Source organism: Culicoides brevitarsis, unplaced genomic scaffold (genome assembly GCF_036172545.1).
Source record: "Culicoides brevitarsis isolate CSIRO-B50_1 unplaced genomic scaffold, AGI_CSIRO_Cbre_v1 contig_55, whole genome shotgun sequence".
NCBI classification, from domain to species: domain Eukaryota; kingdom Metazoa; phylum Arthropoda; class Insecta; order Diptera; family Ceratopogonidae; genus Culicoides; species Culicoides brevitarsis.
In genome coordinates, this window is record NW_026973439.1 from 5,554 (window position 1) to 25,000 (window position 19,447).

Sequence of the window (19,447 nt, forward strand, 5' to 3'; positions counted from 1 at the left end):
CACAATGTACTTTACATTCTATAAATTTTTTTATTTATATTGTTTTCTTAATGTTGTTTTTATTTTATTCGTAAAACGATAATAATAATAATAAAAGTGAACCATTTAATTTACCTTTTGAACACACATTTATTGATGAGTTATGATCATAAAAAACAATGGGGGTCACATACATGCTCATTTATTATAATTTTATAATAAAATAAAGCCAATGTGACCGAAAACATAGTTAAATTATGACAGCTGAACAACATTCTTAGCTGATGAAAGTTGTATAAGAAATTAGCATGTCTAAAATTGCATTGACAGTTTTTTATTTTTTTGTATTATTTTTAGTAAAAAAAATATTAATTTGTAACAGTTCAAAGTTATATATGTACCTATATGTTTTCATAGTTGTTTGTTAATATAAACAAATATTATTTAATTTTTTTTACAATGTTTTAGTTGTTTTTTACAATTTACAAAGATGATGAAGATTTCTTTATTGTCATTTCATTCAGAGGTTTTTTTAGAAATGTCTGGGAACCTATTTTACATGTGTAAGTATAATTCGTGTTTGCAAACAAAGACAAAAAATGTATTTATTTATCTAAAAAATACACATCCTTCCGCGTTACACTATTGGATATAAAAGGGTATAAATGTTTTCAAGAAATTTATTATTAAAATAATAAGTTAAAAATATCATCTGTAGTTGTAAGAAAGGAACTCCAGCAAAGAGGCACGTGCATTTTTTCCGGAAACTTAAATAAATAATTTATTAAGTTATGAATTATTAGTTTTTTTTTATACATAAGGGACATATAATACTAAGTGTAAATATGTATCTGATTATTTGTCAGAAGGTTATTTGACAATTAGTTAAGCCGTTCAAAATGAAACTCAACTGTGTTGTTCAAAAGTTTTTTTAAAATGGGATTGAGGGGCAAAATAAATAAAAAAATTGAAATACAGAAAATTGACCATTATTCAATATTTTTGTTGTTTTGAGTTTTTTGGATTGATATTTGTACATTTTAAATTGATTTAAGAACAGTTGAGATAAAATTGAAAACAATATAAATTTGATAAAAAAATGAATATCATAAAAAATAACTGTCAAAATTTTTGAAAAATAATTTCAGCTTGTTATAGGAAAAATATTTTCGAGAAAAAAGTTCTTGCTAATATAGAATTTTCAAAAAAAAAAAAAATTTTTTTGATGAATTTTGATGAAAATTTTTAATTTTGGATGAAATTCTTAACTTTTTTCTGTCCCACTCACTTTTTGAATTCTAGAATTCAAACAAAAAAAAAAATTGGGTTTCATTTAGAGCGGCCTTATAATGAATTTTATCCATATCTTTTTAACTAAGTACTTTTTTATATTAGTCATAAAAAATTAGCGATATTTACTTTATTTACCGTTATGAAATATATGGAAAAAAATGAAGTCAACAGGTTTCCCAAGTGTAAAATAGTAGGTATGTTAAATAATTCAGATGTGAAAGGGTTTTGATAAAACAAATCATTGTACTTGTGTGTAGATTTTGGATTGTTCATGAATTGTTTCACTAAAGCCGTCGTATTGTGTTTGATTATAAATACTCACCCTATTTACTTAATAACGCACGTGCTGTGAATTTTTCCTTTGACACAAATTTCAACACAAAAAGTACATTGGCATTTTTTTCATATTGTTTTACTTTAAGCATAAATGAACGCAGTATTTATGCAACAGTGCCATCCTGCTGCGTCCTACTTTTCTATTAGAATTGTGTTTTTTTTAATATACTTACAGTCTTTGTTTTTTTTTGTTTAATATTTAATTGTATGCTTACATGTGAAAACATCTTTTAGTAATACCTTTTATTAATTTATATTTTTTCCTGAAAAGGTACAAAAAAGAACTGACTCTCAATGTTTTTGTTGTTACCATGTTATCATAGAAATTTAATTCAAAATACTTAGGTGCATTCAGAAATTATTTGTAAAATTTGGTATAAAATAAAAAGACACTTTTTTTCTTCATTGAAAAAACAATTTTAATTAAACTGTATCCCGGACGAAAAGGATAAATCGCATAACTGCTGTTTTTGGCAAAATTGAGTTAAGAATGAAACCAGATCAAGCTGTATCCGTACAGCGTACGTTCAACGGTACCGCATTTCAGGTGTATAAGTTTAATGTTGTTATTTAATTGGGATATTTTAAATTTAATTATTTACCCGGAATGTCTCGCAATGCACTCGGAATGCACCCATTTTGAGTGCATTTCGAGTACATTCCGGATATTCCGAGTGCATTCCGAATGACATTCCGGTTGCATTCCGGCTGCATTCCGACATTCCGATGACATTCCGACTGCATTCCGACATTCCGATGACATTTGGGCTGAATTCCGGGTGCATTCCGACTGCATTCCGACATTCCGTTGACGTTCCGGCTGCATTCCGTTGACATTCCGGCTGCATTCCGACTGCATTCCAGCTGCATTCCGGCTGCATTCCGACTGCATTCCAGCTGCATTCCGGCTGCATTCCGACATTCCGATGACATTCCGGCTGCATTCCGGGTGCATTCCGGCTGCATTCCGGCTGCATTCCGACATTCCGAATGACATTCCGGCTGCATTCCGACTGCATTCCGGCTGCATTCCGGCTGCATTCTGGGTGCATTCCAATTAGGCCACACATGACGTACGACATCTCCAGCATAATACTGCATTTTTTCTTCGAAATGCGGTAAAAATATGCTTAAAAACGAGTATTTAAGGATACATTGAGAGATTTTCAAAAATTTTTAAAAAATATGTTTATTTCAATATGCCAGATCGCACAATTGCAACGAAAAGGATAAATTACACTAATGCATACAAATCGCTAACAACCCAGATTTCAAAATTTCTTCAAATCATTTTTTGTTTATGTTTTTGTGTTGTTTATGCTCTGTTATTGCATATAAAGTCAATTTGAACCTAAAAATTTGGAAAAATATTGAAATTGGAAAACTTAAAAAATCTCATTTTTATATGAAATTTTGTGCAATTGTGCGATTTATCCTTTTTCTCAATAAAAAATTTCCCAAAACTACCCCTTAGAGATTAGATAAACAAATTTTCTGTACAAAAAGTGTTTTTAGTGGCCAATTATTTACTTTCGTAAGTTTAAAAATGAAGAAATAGTTTTTAAAAAAATTTTTACAGCTCAAAAACCGTAAAAAACTTTAAATCGATTTTTCTCAGTTTGTTAAAAATGTTAGTTGTGCGATTTATCCTTTTCGCCCGGGATTTATTTCAATAGAAAGAATAGACGAAAAGGATAAATCGCACAAATGCATGAAAATTGGTAATAAGTCAAATATAAAAATTTCTCCAAATCGTTTTTTGTTCATGTTTTTGTGTAGTTTATGCTCTGTTATTACATAAAAAGTCAACTTGAACCAAAAAATTTGGAAAAATATTGAAATTGGAAAACTTAAAAAATCTCATTTTTATATGAAATTTTGTGCAATTGTGCGATTTATCCTTTTTCTCAATAAAAAATTTCCCAAAACTACCCCTTAGAGATTAGATAAACAAATTTTCTGATAAACAAATTTTCTGTAAGTAAACAAAAAGTGTTTTTAGTGGCCAATTATTTACTTTCGTAAGTTTAAAAATGAAGAAATAGTTTTTAAAAAAATTTTTACAGCTCAGAAACCGTAAAAAACTTTAAATCGATTTTTCTCAGTTTGTTAAAAATGTTAGTTGTGCGATTTATCCTTTTCGCCCGGGATTTATTTCAATAGAAAGAATAGACGAAAAGGATAAATCGCACAAATGCATGAAAATTGGTAATAAGTCAAATATAAAAATTTCTCCAAATCGTTTTTTGTTCATGTTTTTGTGTAGTTTATGCTCTGTTATTACATAAAAAGTCAACTTGAACCAAAAAATTTGGAAAAATATTGAAATTGGAAAACTTAAAAAATCTCATTTTTATATGAAATTTTGTGCAATTGTGCGATTTATCCTTTTTCTCAATAAAAAATTTCCCAAAACTACCCCTTAGAGATTAGATAAACAAATTTTCTGTACAAAAAGTGTTTTTAGTGGCCAATTATTTACTTTCGTAAGTTTAAAAATGAAGAAATAGTTTATAAATAAATTTTTACAGCTCAAAAACCGTAAAAAACTTTAAATCGTTTTTCTCATTTTGTTAAAAACTACAGTTGTGTGATTTATTCTTTTCGCCCGGGATATTAAACTTAAGCTTTTAATTATTTTTTTATTTACTTTTACTTTATTTATTTTTTATTTTATACACAACTACTTAGCTTCAATAGTATTACATGAATTAGAAAGATAATTCGAGCTCCATAAAATAAAAGAATTATTATGTACAAAGCTTTTGGTGAGAAAATTGTATGACAAATATTCAAAGCTATTTGATATTAGGTGTTAGATATTATCCGTTTTTATAAAAGAAATATAAATTAATATTACACAATTTTATACAATTAAACCTGATTTCCTGAATGACTTTAGAACATCCAATCTTAAATTTGAAATAAAAATATTAAAAATAGTATATGGAATTCTCAATTGCTCTTTCCTTATTAACATTAATCAATTTTTAAGTTGCTTTTTTGTATCATGGATTTTATAATTAATAATTATTAAATATTTTTTTTTAAATATTTAGATTTGTTTTCTTTGATTATTTCCTTTTATTTATATTTTTTCTTCATCAATTATTTAAAAAAAAACATGTTTATTTTACTTTTTCAATGAAAAATTGTTTTTTCCATAATGTGAAAAAATTAAGCTTCGCCAACTTGAAGCTAACGCCCTGTTTTCTATATTTTCACTCAAATAGGTAGGTACGTATAAATTCGTATGTGTTCAATTGAATAAAGACAGTTGTATCACAATACATAAATCTGCAGGGAAGCCTGATGATCAATTTTTAGCACAGCAGGAGTGTACATACTTAAGCTACGTATGTTGTTTTACAAACATAACACAACATATAAAAAAGTGCTTATTATTTATTATTATAACCGCTTGTTTTTCCGCATGCACACTATACTGTGTTTCCATTTCTATTTTTTGTAATATATTTTTGTTGGCATGCTTGTCTTTTAATAAAAGATTAGTTCATTTATATATATTTGTTTAATTTATTATAAATCTGAAACATGCGAGGCTATGATAAGAATGATAATATTTTTTTAAATGTATTATTTGTTTTTATTTAAACTTAAAAGTAAATTATAATCATTACAATTACAACATCCATTCCATACTTAAAAATCCAAAATCACGGTGTGACTTTTTTTTTATTTTATAAAACATCAATACACAACAAAATAATACGCGAAACAAAAAAGGCTTAAATTTAAATTTTTATTTCAGACTTTTTGTTCACCAGGATTTTTTGTCGTCTCGAGTACATCAATTTTTACCAAACATATAAAGATCGATTTTTCAGAAAATACGTTTTTTTTGTGTTTTTAACGAATTTTGTATCTTTTATAAAAATTAAAAAATGAAAAATTTTCTTATTTTTTGATTACTTTTTTAAAGACAATCAATAAGTAATTTCAAAATGCGGAATTTCGGTATTTATAGAATAGAATGCATCATAATTTCATTTAAGTATATGTTGTGGTTATTACAAATATTTTTGTTAATTTTTCTGACTGAATAATTAATGAATTATTTTTGGTTTTTCAAAGTTTTTTTACATTCAAGAATGCTCATCGATGGACATCAATGATTTTTTCCAATTTTTTTTTCATCGAACGCCTTTAAGTTAAATAAGATGGATTGTTCGATTCATTGAGATAGGGTTGCCAGACTCCCTGTTTTCCAGGGACTTGTCCCTGTTTTTCGCCTAAATTCCAGGATCCCTGGATGCTTCTCAAAAGTCTCTGCTTTTGAACCTCCTCAAGTTTTAACAAAATTCAAATTATATGGTTCAATTCGATTTCAAAGATTTTTTATGAAAAAAATATTTAACTTAAATTGATTAAATAATTTATTTGAAACTAAATTTGTTTTAATAAACTTTCCATTTGAAAAATTTATAGTCCAAATTTTTGTTTTAGCAACAATTAAAGGTTCAAAATTGAACGAAAATCCAGTTTACCTTATTTGGGTTTTATTTAAATTCTTAAGGCTAATTAATAAACTGACTTAGCTTCAACAATTTTTTTTTAAATTGATAAAACTCAATATCAAATGTTCAAATTACATTCTTCACTAATTTTTTAGTGAAAAAGTTCAAATAAGTAAAATAATTATTTTTCTCGATTTTCAAAATTAAGATACAAAAATAAAAAAAATCTTAAGAATTTTTCATGTTACTCGTTTTTATTATAATTATTTGTCATATCCCTGGAATCCTTGTTTTGGATATTGGAAAAGTCCCTGGATTTCCCAATTTTATCCCTGAAACGAAAAATCAAATATGGCAACTATGGAGAATCATCATAAATCCCAAAAATATATCATTAAAGTCAAAAAAATTTATCAAAAAAACATTTAGGCCGCTTCAATTTTTTTTGAACTTTTTGTCCCATACCCCATTTCAAAAGTCGAAAATCCAATGGGGTAAATTAAAAAAAAAGTTAAAAATTTCATCAAAATTGACCGTTTTTTGGTCTTTTTTCATATTTTTTCAAGGAATTTTACAAAATTTTTTAAAAATTTTTCAATTTTCAATTTTTCAATTTTTTAAAATTTCTGTATTGAAAATCATATTCTAACATGAATTTTCTTGGTTAAAATTTATTTCATAAAAAATATTTTTCAAAATTTTTTGACAGTTTTTTTTACGAAATTTTTTTGTTTAAATTTTTAACTTGAAATACTCTGAGATAAATTTTAAATTATCAAATCTCAATGTAGATACCATAAAATCAACTAAAATATTGATTTATCACAAAAAACTGTTAATTTTGTCATTTTGTATGAAACAGTATTTCAATTTTTTTTTTTTTATTTTGCTCCCCCCATTTTGAAAAAAAGTTTTTGGGACAAAAAGTTCTAAATAAATTTGGAGCGGCCTTATGATCGAAAAAAAATCACAGAAAAAAATCATGATGGAAGCGATGAGTGATCTTGAATGCACCCAATGTTAAGGGTTTTTTTAATCAAAATGTTTAATCATTTTTTTTCCAATATTCATTCTTTACAATTGAAAAAATATTGTAATACTTTTTTTTTAAATAAATATTGTTCCTCGAAAAGAAAATATTTAAAAAGTAGATTTTATCATAGTTTTAAAATAGTTAATTCAATACTTAATTTTCAAAATCATATGACAAAAGGAATATATTTTAACTAAATTATTACAAGTCTAACGGAAATTCTCATGCATTAAAATGACAATGTATTTTAAAACAGCAACAAGTCAAAAATAGCTCCGATTTCTACATCAACGCGTATTCATTTAACCATTCATTAAATACGTCTTTTTGTGAAACACAAAAGACTTACAATTTCTATATAGCGATATAGTACTAATGACTACAACTAAATGATTTCGACTTTACAAAACACAACTGATTGAAAACTTTAAAAAAAGTCAGTAAATCAATCTCACGCAAGGTTTCTTTATAGTTTTGTCACATACTTCTTGCACTGAAGAAATAATTACACACTCGATCCCCTAGATTCTTAATACGAAATTTTGAATCATTTTAGTTTAATATTTTCATCTGACTGATCTTTGACATTACAATTATTTACTTTGAAACGCTTTAACAATAGTCATTGCAAAATATAATTTTCAGTACTTTATGAAAAAGAACAATAAATAAGTAAATCTTTAAAGTATAAGGAAAATGGAAATTTGACACCGGATGCAGAAACAATTCAACTGAACAACGAAAACCCTCACTTAAACAGAAAATAACACAATGCTGTCGAACAAATTTCTTAGTATAAAATTATTTTTTCAACTTTGAAGTTGCAAACATTTAAAAGTGATAGATATTTAAAAAAAAATATAATTAATTAAATTAATAAATTCAGTAACTTATAGTAAACTTTTTTTTGTATTCACAGAATAAAAAACAAAACAAATAATGTTTTTCACCAATCATGATTCGCTACTTTTTTGCGCATACTCAAATAAATCCTATAGGGATAACAAAAAATATGATAATATCTATTTCTCATTGGTCACTTTTGTTTATATGTATTACATATATAAATTAACAACTATGATCAAATTTCAAAGTCACGTAGTGATTTTATTATTTTAGTATAATTATCATGATAATATTTTTTATTTTCACATATTTAAATTTTCAATAGAAATTTTCATTTTTTTTTAAATATAACAGAAAATCAAACAACAATCGATCTGTTTTTTTTTAAATATTAATAATAACCGAAAACTCTACATTCGATTGAATATTTTTATTTTTATAAAAAAATATGAAGCGTATGAATAGGCGATGGAGGTCTTTGTAAAAAACGCATTTAATAAAGTGGTCCAGGTGTGATGTACAACAAAGTCATACAGCATGATCATAGTCAGTTGGGTGCTACTATCGATCCAATTTCATTTTATTATTCATGCACCACATGTATTTTTGAGAAATTACGCATAATAGTTAAATTAAAGTTATATATATGATGAATAGTTTAATTTAGTTTTTAATTGCAAAGTTTTAACTTGCTCATTGATTTCTCTAGTTTAAGACTAATTTAAATAAATATATATTGAAGGAACATTTCCAAAAAATAAAACATGAAAAATTGCATGAAATCTTTGAATTTGGATTCAAATTTCATTCATTTTGGTTCCAACTTGCCTTTTTTTTACTTTAACTTTTCAATTTTACTTCAAGTAAAAGAAAAACAGTAAAAGTACAAATTTAAATGAATAAAGTCAAATAAATGACTTTTCTAAAGTGACTTTTTAAAAAAGTAAAATATTTAAAAAAAAAAAAAAAAAAATTTAAATACTTTTGTTATGGTTTTTTTTTTAAAGTAAAAATGGAATATTTTATCGTCACCTCTCATGCGTTATAAATATAACCTGGCTCTAATCTGACTTTTTATTGAACTGAGAGCAGCTTTTAGGGTTTTTCGCGCATCCAGAATTTCCAAAAATTTGAAATTTCATATGAAAACAATTAATTTAAGGTGAAATTTTGTAAATAAATTTTTTTTTACAATTTTTTGTAATTTTTTTCAAAGTTTAAGGAATTTGTTCTTAAGGAATCGAAAATAATTTGGCTATATAACAACTCAGAAAGGTTAATAAATTTGACTCTGAAACTGGTACAATATGAATCGGAGAATAATTTATGTATTTTTCAATATACTTTAGGATTTCAGACAAATCTAGCCCATTTACAACATATATTATATATTATGATGATTTTTTTTTATTGAGACGCTCACTAATTGAAACTTTCAACAGTTTCAAATTTAATTCAATTCAAATAAAACGATATTTTTTGTTGAAAAATTATTGAAAAAAGTAAATAATTAAAAAAAAAAATCTTTTAACACTTACACTTTTTTTGTTAATTTTTAAATTAATACTCTTTTCAAAAGTAACTTTTTAAATTAGTAATTTTGAAAATAAGTAAAATGAATTTTATTTTTTGAGAAGTAACTTTTAAAAAAAGTAATTTTATTTTACTTAGTTCAAATTAAGTAATCAACTAAGTTTTTTTTTTAACCCTTTTTGGAAAAATTTTGCATTTTAAGTACAAACCAGATCAAGCTGTATCCGTACAGCGTACGTTCAACTGTACCGCATTTCAGATGTATAAAGTTAAGGGTGGTATATAAATAAATGGGATCTATTTCTATAAAAATCTAATGGAATCCAGTTGTATTTCGGTCGGATGCCCGGAATGCACCCAGAATACACCCGGAATGCACCCAGAATGCACTCAAAATGCACTCAGAGTGCACTCAGAATGCACTCAGAATGACCTCGGAATGGGTGCATTCTGAGTGCATTCCGGCCACACATGACATACGACATCTCCAGCATAATACCGCATTTTTTCTTCGAAATGCGGTAAAAATATATAAAGTCGTCGTCAGAAGAACGACGAACAAAGTTACCGCATTTCGATTTCCGACCTACATTTTTGTTCAAATATTTTTTTTCAATCAATATAATTTAAAACAAAAGACAAGTTGACACACCATCGACAAATGGGCACATCAACGACATACTGACACATCAACGACAAACTGACACATCAACGACATGCTGGGCACACCGTCGACAAGTTGACAAACCGACGACAATGCGCGACAGACTACAGACGGACGACTTTCCCTGGATAATACCGCATTTTTCTTCGAAATGCGGTAAAAATAATATATACTAATAACATAATATAATGTATACAGCTCGCACCGCGGTCTCTAAAGAGTCACATTGTACTTTATACTGTGAAATCGTTAGCTTTCTCAGTGAACGCTGGATCTTAGCTTTTAACCGTCATGGGCGTCATCCCAAGCAGGGGCCTTCAAAATTTACTCAGATCTCACAGAACGTCTCGAAAGGTTTCTAAAAGATTTCAGTAAATTTATACCACGATTGGAGTCAGAAAAGTTTTTTATGATTTTGAGTCTTGAAACGACGACCATCAGATACGCTAACCACTGTACTAAGCCTTTCTCAATATGTATTTAATATTTTTAGGATCCGAATAGTGAAAAGGCAAATGTAAACAATTCATTTTTTTCAGACTTTTTTTTTTGGGTTTTTGGCCTTGTTTAAGAGGGATTTTGCGAATCAGACTACCAAGCGCGGCACAAGCCATCTCAGATTCAAATTTAACTAATTTCATTCGATTCCCCATCCTCGAAAATGGTTAAATCCATTTTTCCCGGAATTTTAGCTCGAACGGTTCGCCTTCTAGAGCCCTTCAAAGTTAGGGGTCTCACAAGTGCCCTGAAAGTCCTTTTTGGCCAAAAGTCATAGAAGTTTCAGGGCTAGAGAGCTGAAATTTGGCATGAAAGTGTAGTTTTACAAGCACTTTAAGACTCCATGCCAAGTTTTGAAATATTTCGAAAAATGGCGGGAAAACTGGCGATTTTCCGTTTTTTAAAGAGCACTTTTCAGAGCCTCAGAAACCTATCCGGTCCTCGTTGTTTTCTATCGGTCTATTGGAAAATATACGTAAAAACACTTGAACTTTCTAAATATATTCACTTTTTTCATGGCCGATGAGATTTGGCTTCGGCCGAGCCATTTTAGTGAAAATTAGCTTTAAAGATCTCCTTTGAGAGCCCCTATGAGAGCCATCGATAATGAAAAATATTTTTTTCTATTTTTGATCGAAAAGTACACTCTCTTACGCTTCTTTTGGCGTTTCAATCACTCTTCTAGCCTTTCTAGAACGCGAGATATGAAATAAAACACGAAAACTGCTGATTTTCAACAATTCATATAAAAAATTAGTATTTCAAAGCCACATAAGGAAAACAAAGGAAATTCCTGTTTTTTGGGTTAAATTTTTGTTTTTTCGATAACTCAAGAATTATAAACGCTAGAACAATGATCGAAACGTCAAAAAAATTGTAAGAGAGTCTTCTTTTTGATCATGAATAAAAAAAAATATTTTTCCTTATCGACGGCTCCCATAGGGGCTCTCAAAGGAGATCTTTAAAGCAAATTTTCACTAAAATGGCTCGGGCGAAGCCAAATTTCATCGGCCATCAAAAAAGTGAATATATTTCGAAAATTGAAGTGTTTTTACGTATATTTGCGCATAAACCGATTGAAAACATCGAGGACCGGGTAGGTTTCTAAGGCTCTGAAAAGTGCTCTTTAAAAAACGGAAAATCGCCCGTTTTCCCGCCATTTTTCGAAATATTTCAAAACTTGGCATGGAGTCTTAAAGTGCTTGTGAAACTACACTTTCATGCCAAATTTCAGCTCTCTAGCCCTGAAACTTCTATCACTTTTGGCCAAAAAGGACTTTCAGGGCACTTGTGAGACCCCTAACTTTGAAGGGCTCTAGAAGGCGAACCGTTCGAGCTAAAATTCCGGGAAAAATGGATTTTACCATTTTCGAGGATGGGGAATCGAATGAAATCAGTTAAATTTAAATCTGAGATGGCTTCGGCCGCATCTATTAAAAATTGGTAGTCTGATTCGCAAAATCCCTCTTAAATTTTTTCAAGAAACTTTTTATAAACAAAATGTTATAATCTACTACTACTATAATCTACAACTAATAACCGTATCCTGTGTCCGTCCCCGTCATAACTTAGTCATTATATTACTTATTATATATAAGTAGATACTTAGCCCTATTATGTATATACTTAGCATTATATCTATTTAAATCACTTTGCAAAATCATCCATCAAAATACATATATAAGGTAAATATGAAACTAAAAATTAAAAAAAAAACTAAACTCAAAAAACCAAAAAAAAAAAAATTATAATATCGCTGATCAAAGGGACTTGGCTATCAAAAGGCTTTATACCTTACTTTTTACTTTTTATTTCGTTTTTACTTGATTTGATGAAAAGTGTTTTTTAATTGATCATTTTGATCATAATATTGCATAATTACAATTTTACTCGACCAAATCATTATTTTTTAAAAGTAAATATTTAACAGTTAAATATTATTAAACAGTTTTTTTTAAAATATTAAACAGTTTTTAATCAGGACAGAAATGTTTTGACCTCCCGGATTTTTTTTTTACTTCAATAATGTTGTGACCATACTTTGTAAAAGAGATTAATCTAATACCTTAAGGGATTAATTTGAATTCCTTTAAAGATTAATAGCACCAAAAAATTAACCGCAAGCTAAAAAAACTGCATTAAAATCTGATATGTTTGCGAGACAAATTTTTTATAATGCTCAAGTAGTTCTTTCTAAGTTCCTTATAAAAAAGGAATCGATGTCGTGGGAAATATCAGAAGGATTACATTTTAACACTTTTCAATCCGTAGGGTGGCCATGAACGGAAAGGAGGTTAGTAATGTGGATTTTTGGAAAAATTAGTGTGCACAGGAGGTTGGTAATGTGGATTTTTAAAAAATTGATGTGTTCAGGGAGGTGGGTGACGTGGATTTTTGGAAAAATTAGTGTGCACAGGAGGTTGGTAATGTGGATTTTTGAAAAAAAAAAGTGAACAAAGTAGAATAATGACTGGAATGTCGTTATTACTTCCATTCGTCTCAAGTTTTCCGAAATTTCGCTGACCGGTTATTTATTTTTTTACGTAAATTAAATATTATTTGCCTCTGACTCGGGACTAAATAAATTACTATGATCTGTGTAAAATTAATAATAACTCCACACGATTGAAGAGCTAGACTGTAGAGTGAAGAAGTTGGTAAAATTCAAGCTACCTACCGGCAGTCTTGATGATGAAAAATTGTATTTAGTGAATTTTCAATATACATTTAATAAAAAGGTAAATGGGAAATAAATCTAAATGAATATTTAATCTTAATACTTGTCTCTTCATAGGTTACTTAGGCAGATTTTTTAATTGAATCTAAAACTGTAAAATGCTAATAGCTGGACGAAATCAAATTTTTCATTACGGAGGCCCATCTGCAAGACAACAAAGTGAGCATCAAATTGATGATCGCTTAAACAGTATAAATAAATCAAGTGAAAGTGTGATAACTATTTCTAGTACTTCCTCTTCATCAATGTCAAATAGCTCTAAATATAATCTAATCTATAATCTAAAAGAATCTGCAATACATGACCACACAACAAATAATATCTCATCAACTTTTTTAAAGAGTCCATGCTTGTTGTATCCCACAAAAACACATAGGATATCATTTCCTAGTCGTAGTGAATCTACAGATAGTTTGAAATCTGAAATTCGTGAATTTAAGCCAATCAGAGTAGCTCCAACTACACCAAAGTAAGTAAAAAAACTACTTTTAGGCCGCTCCAAACGAAAATCAAAAATAAAGTCCGATGTCCCATTTTTAAAGTCAAAAATCCAATGGGGCAAAATAAAAAAAAAGTTAAAAATTTCATCAAAATCGATCGTTTTCATAATTTTTCAAGACATTTTCAAAAAAAATTTATAAAAAAAAATTCAATTATTTTTATTTTTGTTTTGAAAATCATATTTTAACTTGAATTTTCTTCTCTAAAAATATTTTTCATAAAATTACTGAATTTTTTTGACAGTTTTTTTTTATGAAATTTCAATTTTTAACTTAAAATGATCTTAAATGAATTTTTAATTTATAAGTTTCAAAGAAGTTTATAAAAAAACAACAAAAAGGTTGATCAACGATCAAAAATTGCTAAAATTTTGTCATTTTGTATGAAAATAAGTATTTCAATTTTTTTTTATTTTGCCCCCCATTTTATTTTCAAAAATTTTGGACTTTATTTTTGATTTTCATTTGGAGCGGCCTTATTATGTATTAAAATAATATTGACGTTTTAAACTTGTAGTAACAAAGAAATTTTGAGAATACCAGGTAGAAAGCCAGGTGGCAAGGAATGCAAAGGAAGTGATTATACAGTTAATTTTTGTGCAAAGATTTCGAACAGGTATATATTAGGCACTTACCAGCTGATTAATTACAAAATTGCAAGTGCAATCTTAAGAATTGTTTCACATTATTTTGGACCCCGTAATGTTCCATTCGAAGGACAATTTCAAAAAATAGTCAAATCTTTCATTTTGGAAAACTATCAAAATGTAAAACTGTTAAGACAGTTACAAAAATACAATTACAATTATAGATTTTAACATAAAACCGGAAATTAACGTTATCTTATTATTTATTATCTTCTTAGATTTTGAGAAAAAGTTAGAAGGGAAGTAATGTGAAACATTACGTGAAATTGTACTTGTCTGCTGAAAACTATTTTTTTCTATTTTTCTTAAGATTGCCAGGAGAATCATCTGCATTTTCATTTGTATATAAAGCCACGACGACTGGATCAAATAATAGTTTTGTAACACTAAGCTCGGAAATTTCCAATAGTGTTGAGAAAAAAACTTTGTCTTTCTCACCTAAATTAGTTCATTCTAAAACTACTGTAATCGATAAATTATTAGTACAAGAAGGAAGATATACCAACAAAATTGTCACAAGAAGCAAAAGTCATTGTAATAAAATAGAACGGGATATTTCAGAAATTCAAAATAAATCAAAGAACAAACAAAAAAAAAAGTATAAACAGAAATACAGTACTTTTTCAAGATCAGCGAGGTATGATTTGAGAAAAAATATAAGAAATTTAAAAAATAACAAAAGTGAAACAAATTCAATAAAAAAACAAAGGGGAAAAAAATCAGAAGAAAGGATAAAAAAAATTGAAATTGATAAAGTCAATATAGCAAAGCTTCGTCGTTCAGCTCGGAACAGTCGCTAAGTTTCGTATTCACTTCAAGTTAAACTTATAAATATTATGTATTTATTTTTAAGCTCTACAAAAAACATTTCTGTTTTGCAAATAAAATTATTTAAAAAATTAATCTGTTAGTCTCTTTTCTTAATTTTGAGTTGTGTAAATATTTAATTGAAATCCAGAATGAAGAAGAGAACCAATTTAATAAACTTTTTTGTGAATTTTTCAAATGATTTCAAAGGATTTCTCCCTATATTAAGACTAAATTCCAAAATCCCTATAAGTTGCATAGATATCCCTAAATTTCAAATTTGCTGAACTTTGCTGAAATAAAAGGTTCGATTGAAACTGCTTTTTTAAATTTTCATTTTTAAATACTTTTTCATAACTTTAATTTTAAAACTCGATGTCTCGATTTTTTTTTTTACATTTTTATTATAACTATATTTTTTCTCACCGAGTTATAAGAATAAGTATACTGATTACTAATTGGGGTAACGAAAAAGTGGGGAAGGAGGTCCAGGATTTGAAGAATATTGCGTGAATATTTATATTCAAAAACAATTTTTGGTGAATTTATGTTAAGGCCGAAAGTCCAAAAAAAGTGGGGCAAAAAAAAAGTTAAAAATTTCATCAAAATTGACCGTTTTTTGGTCTTTTTCCATATTTTTCCAAGAAATTTTCGAATTTTTTAAATATCTTTTGTATTAAAAAATGAAATTTAGAATTTTCTTCACTTAAAATAAATATTTTCAAAAAAACATTTTTTAAAATTTTTTGACAGTTATTTTTATGAAATTTTTTTGTTTAAATTTTTAACTTGAAATACTCTGAGATCAATTTTAGATTAGCAATTCTCAATGTAGATATCATAAGAATAACTAAAATATTTATGAATGATCAAAAATTTTTTGAATGTTTTCATTTTGTATGAAAAAGTAAATATTTCAAAACTTTTTTTTATTTTGTCCCCCCATTTTGAAAAAAAAAACTTTTGGGACATCGAAAAAAATTTGGAAAAAATTTTAAATCCATATTTATGGATTTACAAATAAAATGAAATTAGAAATTTTATTATTTAAATAAAATGAAAATTAGAGAAAATTTGAATGACAGTTTACATACAAGATACTATGGAAACACGTATAACTTTGCGTGCTCTTATCTCTGGATTTTTCCAAAAATCCGAAATTTTTCTATTAATTTTAAAACTCGACCCAGGTTTCGGTATTTTAAGGATGCAAATTAAATTATCGCTTAAAGTTGATGAAAACAGTGTTTTAATTTTCTAACTTAATTAAGGCGTCGCTTTTTCATCTACGAGAATTAGATGTGGCGAATTTCTATTTATATGAAGTGTTGAAAAAAATCAGACTCTTTTGTTCTTAAATTTTGAAAGGAAATTTGTAAAGATTTTAGTGAAATAAATTCCGCAAATTTCTAGCAAGTAAGTAAAAACGACAAAAAAAGTAAGAAAGTTAACCAAAATTTATTAGCATTAAGAAAAACTCTAATTTTAATGTTTTTTCAATCCTTATGAAATTTACTACTCGATAAAATGGTTACCTTATTTTGGTAAAAAAAAACTATAGTTTTTGTTCAAATTGTTTTATTATGAATTCACAAATCAAAATCCTTTCATTTTTCAAATAGTAAACATATTTTTGTTAAATTATTCTCTGTAGGTATTATACTTTAAGATTTTTCATTTGATAATGTTAAAGTCAATAAAAAAAACTACCATCATAAAACAGTAATGGCTGTCATTTTAACTTGGGGAAGTTTTTTTAATTTTCAAATTAATGTATGTATGTAGCTGTTAATACAAAAAAAAAAATAATTCAAATTGTAATATTTTTTTTTTAAATATATTATATTTATTAATCGTAATAATCATTTTACACAAAACAATAATAAAATTATCTTGTTTACGTGACTCATCAGCTGTTGATTTGTCTAAATTTGTGGAATTGTTAAATTAGTATTTTGGATTAAAAGTGGATTAAAATTATTGATATTTATTCAAATTTACTGTATATTTTATAAAGTAAAATGTTACTGTTTATTATTTTTTTATTTTGTGTTTTTTGATAAAAGATTGATTTTATCATTAGAATAAGTAAATAACAGTAAATAAAATTATTTAATATTTTTATTTTATTTTCCAGGTTACATAAATAAAAAAATTTATGATTTATGATTATAAAGTATTGTAAAATTCATCGATTTTAATTAGAAAATAAAACGTTGAGGCCATACACCGTCAATTGGTATGTTTCATGAAACTAGTTGGACGCTTGTGTGTCGTCTATGGCCGAGTCCCCAAATAGCTCGATGCTCTCTGCAGTGACGGAGGAGCATTCGAATAAAGGCGATTCAATAATTCAAAAATATAATAATGATAATGTCAGAACTAAACCGATTCGTAAAACCAGAGGAAATATAATCCTTAAACCCAAAATTTTAAAAAATAATTCAAAAGAAGAGAAAAATACAGTACAATCAAAAAAGTTTACAAAAACCAAACATTTATTGGAAGCACCTTCAACTTCTGCTTCTAGTCGTAGTAATAATAAGCCAAATACAGGTTTGGCTAAATTATCTAAAAATCAAGTTAAAGTCCCACAATCACCTAGAAAACGTACAATAGAAACAGACACAGAAGATACTGAGGAAGAAATAAGTACGCGGGATCGTAAAAGGCGAAACCTAAACAGCTCTGATATTTTTGAGCAAACTTCTAGTATTGCTAATCGTACAAGATCACAAACTCATAGTCCACAAACGAAATTTAATCAAATAAAAACTCTTATAAGATCATCTAAGAATCGTATAAAAGAAAGGGTAAACGAACATACAGAACCTACTAAAAGACACAGGCACACAACGGGAGAAATTTTACATTCCACAAGACCAACGAAATTTCAAAAGCTACCTTCTGAACTGAATACATCCCGATTTTTACGATCGAATAAACAAAGATTTGAAATAATACGTGACAAAGATCGTATATCCTCAACTTCTTCCTCTAACTTTGAATCGCAATTAGTTGCTCGTAATAGTAACATCCTGACTGCAACTGTAGCGTCTGTTCATAAGAAACGGCAAAAGTTAAACGATTTATCGAAAAATTCATCCAATAAAAAATCGGACCATTCAAGTACGAATCTGGGGGCACGTGTGTCTCGTGGTAGTTCTTCTGATCTACAGGTACTACAAATATTGCATTTACATATATTTAATATATTATTTACTTTTTTTTTTATCTAAAGGAGCAACCACAAAATTTGTTGAGACGCAGTTCTCGTGCCAAAAGCTCTACTCAAACAGCAAATACGGGTTCCTGTGTTAGTTCAACGGCACCAGCGAATAACAATTCCTCTCCATCCAATACGACTGATTCTTCTTTATCACGTGTGGCTCATCGATATAGCAATAGCAAAAGTGCAACATCTGAAGGAGCTGCATCAACATCCAAAAATAATCAGCAAACATTTGGAGTAGGTTTTGATCTGTCGGCTGGTGCTGGTCCATCAACATCTAAACAACCATCAGTTGGAATAACGTCAAGTAATAGTAATATTTTTCAAGAACAAATACCATCAATCAACCCGTTTTCAAAATTGCAAAAAACGTCTTTGAGTTCAGGTGGAATACAAGGCAATTCTCAACAATCTACAACATTTGGATATTTATCTACTAGTAATATGGAAACATCTGGAGGACAACTTCATGACTCTGAAAGCGATGATAGTGAAGTTAATCGTCTTCAAGCATTATTAGAAGCTAGAGGGCTGCCACCTCATTTGTTTGGTGCTTTGGGACCACGTATGCATCACTTATTGCATCGTAGTATGGGTGCTAGTTCAACAAGTAAAGCACAGATATTATTACAAGGTTTACAAAGCAATGATGAGAGTCAACAACTTCAAGCTGCTATTGAAATGTGCCAAATGCTGGTAATGGGTAATGAGGACACGTTGGCTGGTTTTCCTATAAAGCAGGTTGTTCCATCATTAATAATTCTCCTAAGAATGGAACATAATTTTGATATTATGATAAATGCCTGTCGAGCTCTTGCCTATATGCTTGAAGCACTTCCTCGATCATCCGCAACTGTTGTTGAT

General features: G+C 28.0%; 2 protein-coding genes across 4 annotated transcripts; both read left to right on the plus strand.

Annotated features, from left to right (window-relative positions):
- The first annotated feature begins 13,131 nt into the window (after positions 1-13,131).
- LOC134836534 (uncharacterized) lies at positions 13,132-15,447 on the plus strand. Of its 3 annotated transcripts, none has more exons than XM_063851717.1 (4): positions 13,132-13,398; positions 13,455-13,866; positions 14,415-14,513; positions 14,763-15,447. In XM_063851717.1, exons 2-4 carry the CDS (start codon positions 13,496-13,498, stop codon positions 14,767-14,769), a joined length of 477 nt encoding a protein of 158 aa, XP_063707787.1. In that variant the 5' UTR covers positions 13,132-13,398; positions 13,455-13,495; the 3' UTR covers positions 14,770-15,447. The 3 variants fall into 3 exon arrangements, with proteins under 3 accessions (XP_063707787.1, XP_063707785.1, XP_063707786.1); XM_063851715.1 differs by having other exon boundaries at positions 14,855-15,447; XM_063851716.1 differs by having other exon boundaries at positions 14,433-14,513; positions 14,855-15,447.
- A 1,209-nt stretch (positions 15,448-16,656) lies between these two features.
- Positions 16,657-19,441, plus strand: LOC134836533 (E3 ubiquitin-protein ligase TRIP12-like; the record flags this gene model as incomplete). The annotated part of the gene is made up of 3 exons (XM_063851714.1): positions 16,657-16,767; positions 17,489-18,530; positions 18,593-19,441. Coding segments are annotated over exons 2-3 (1,749 nt in total), but the record flags the coding sequence as incomplete, so codon positions are not given.
- Positions 19,442-19,447: the final 6 nt, after the last annotated feature.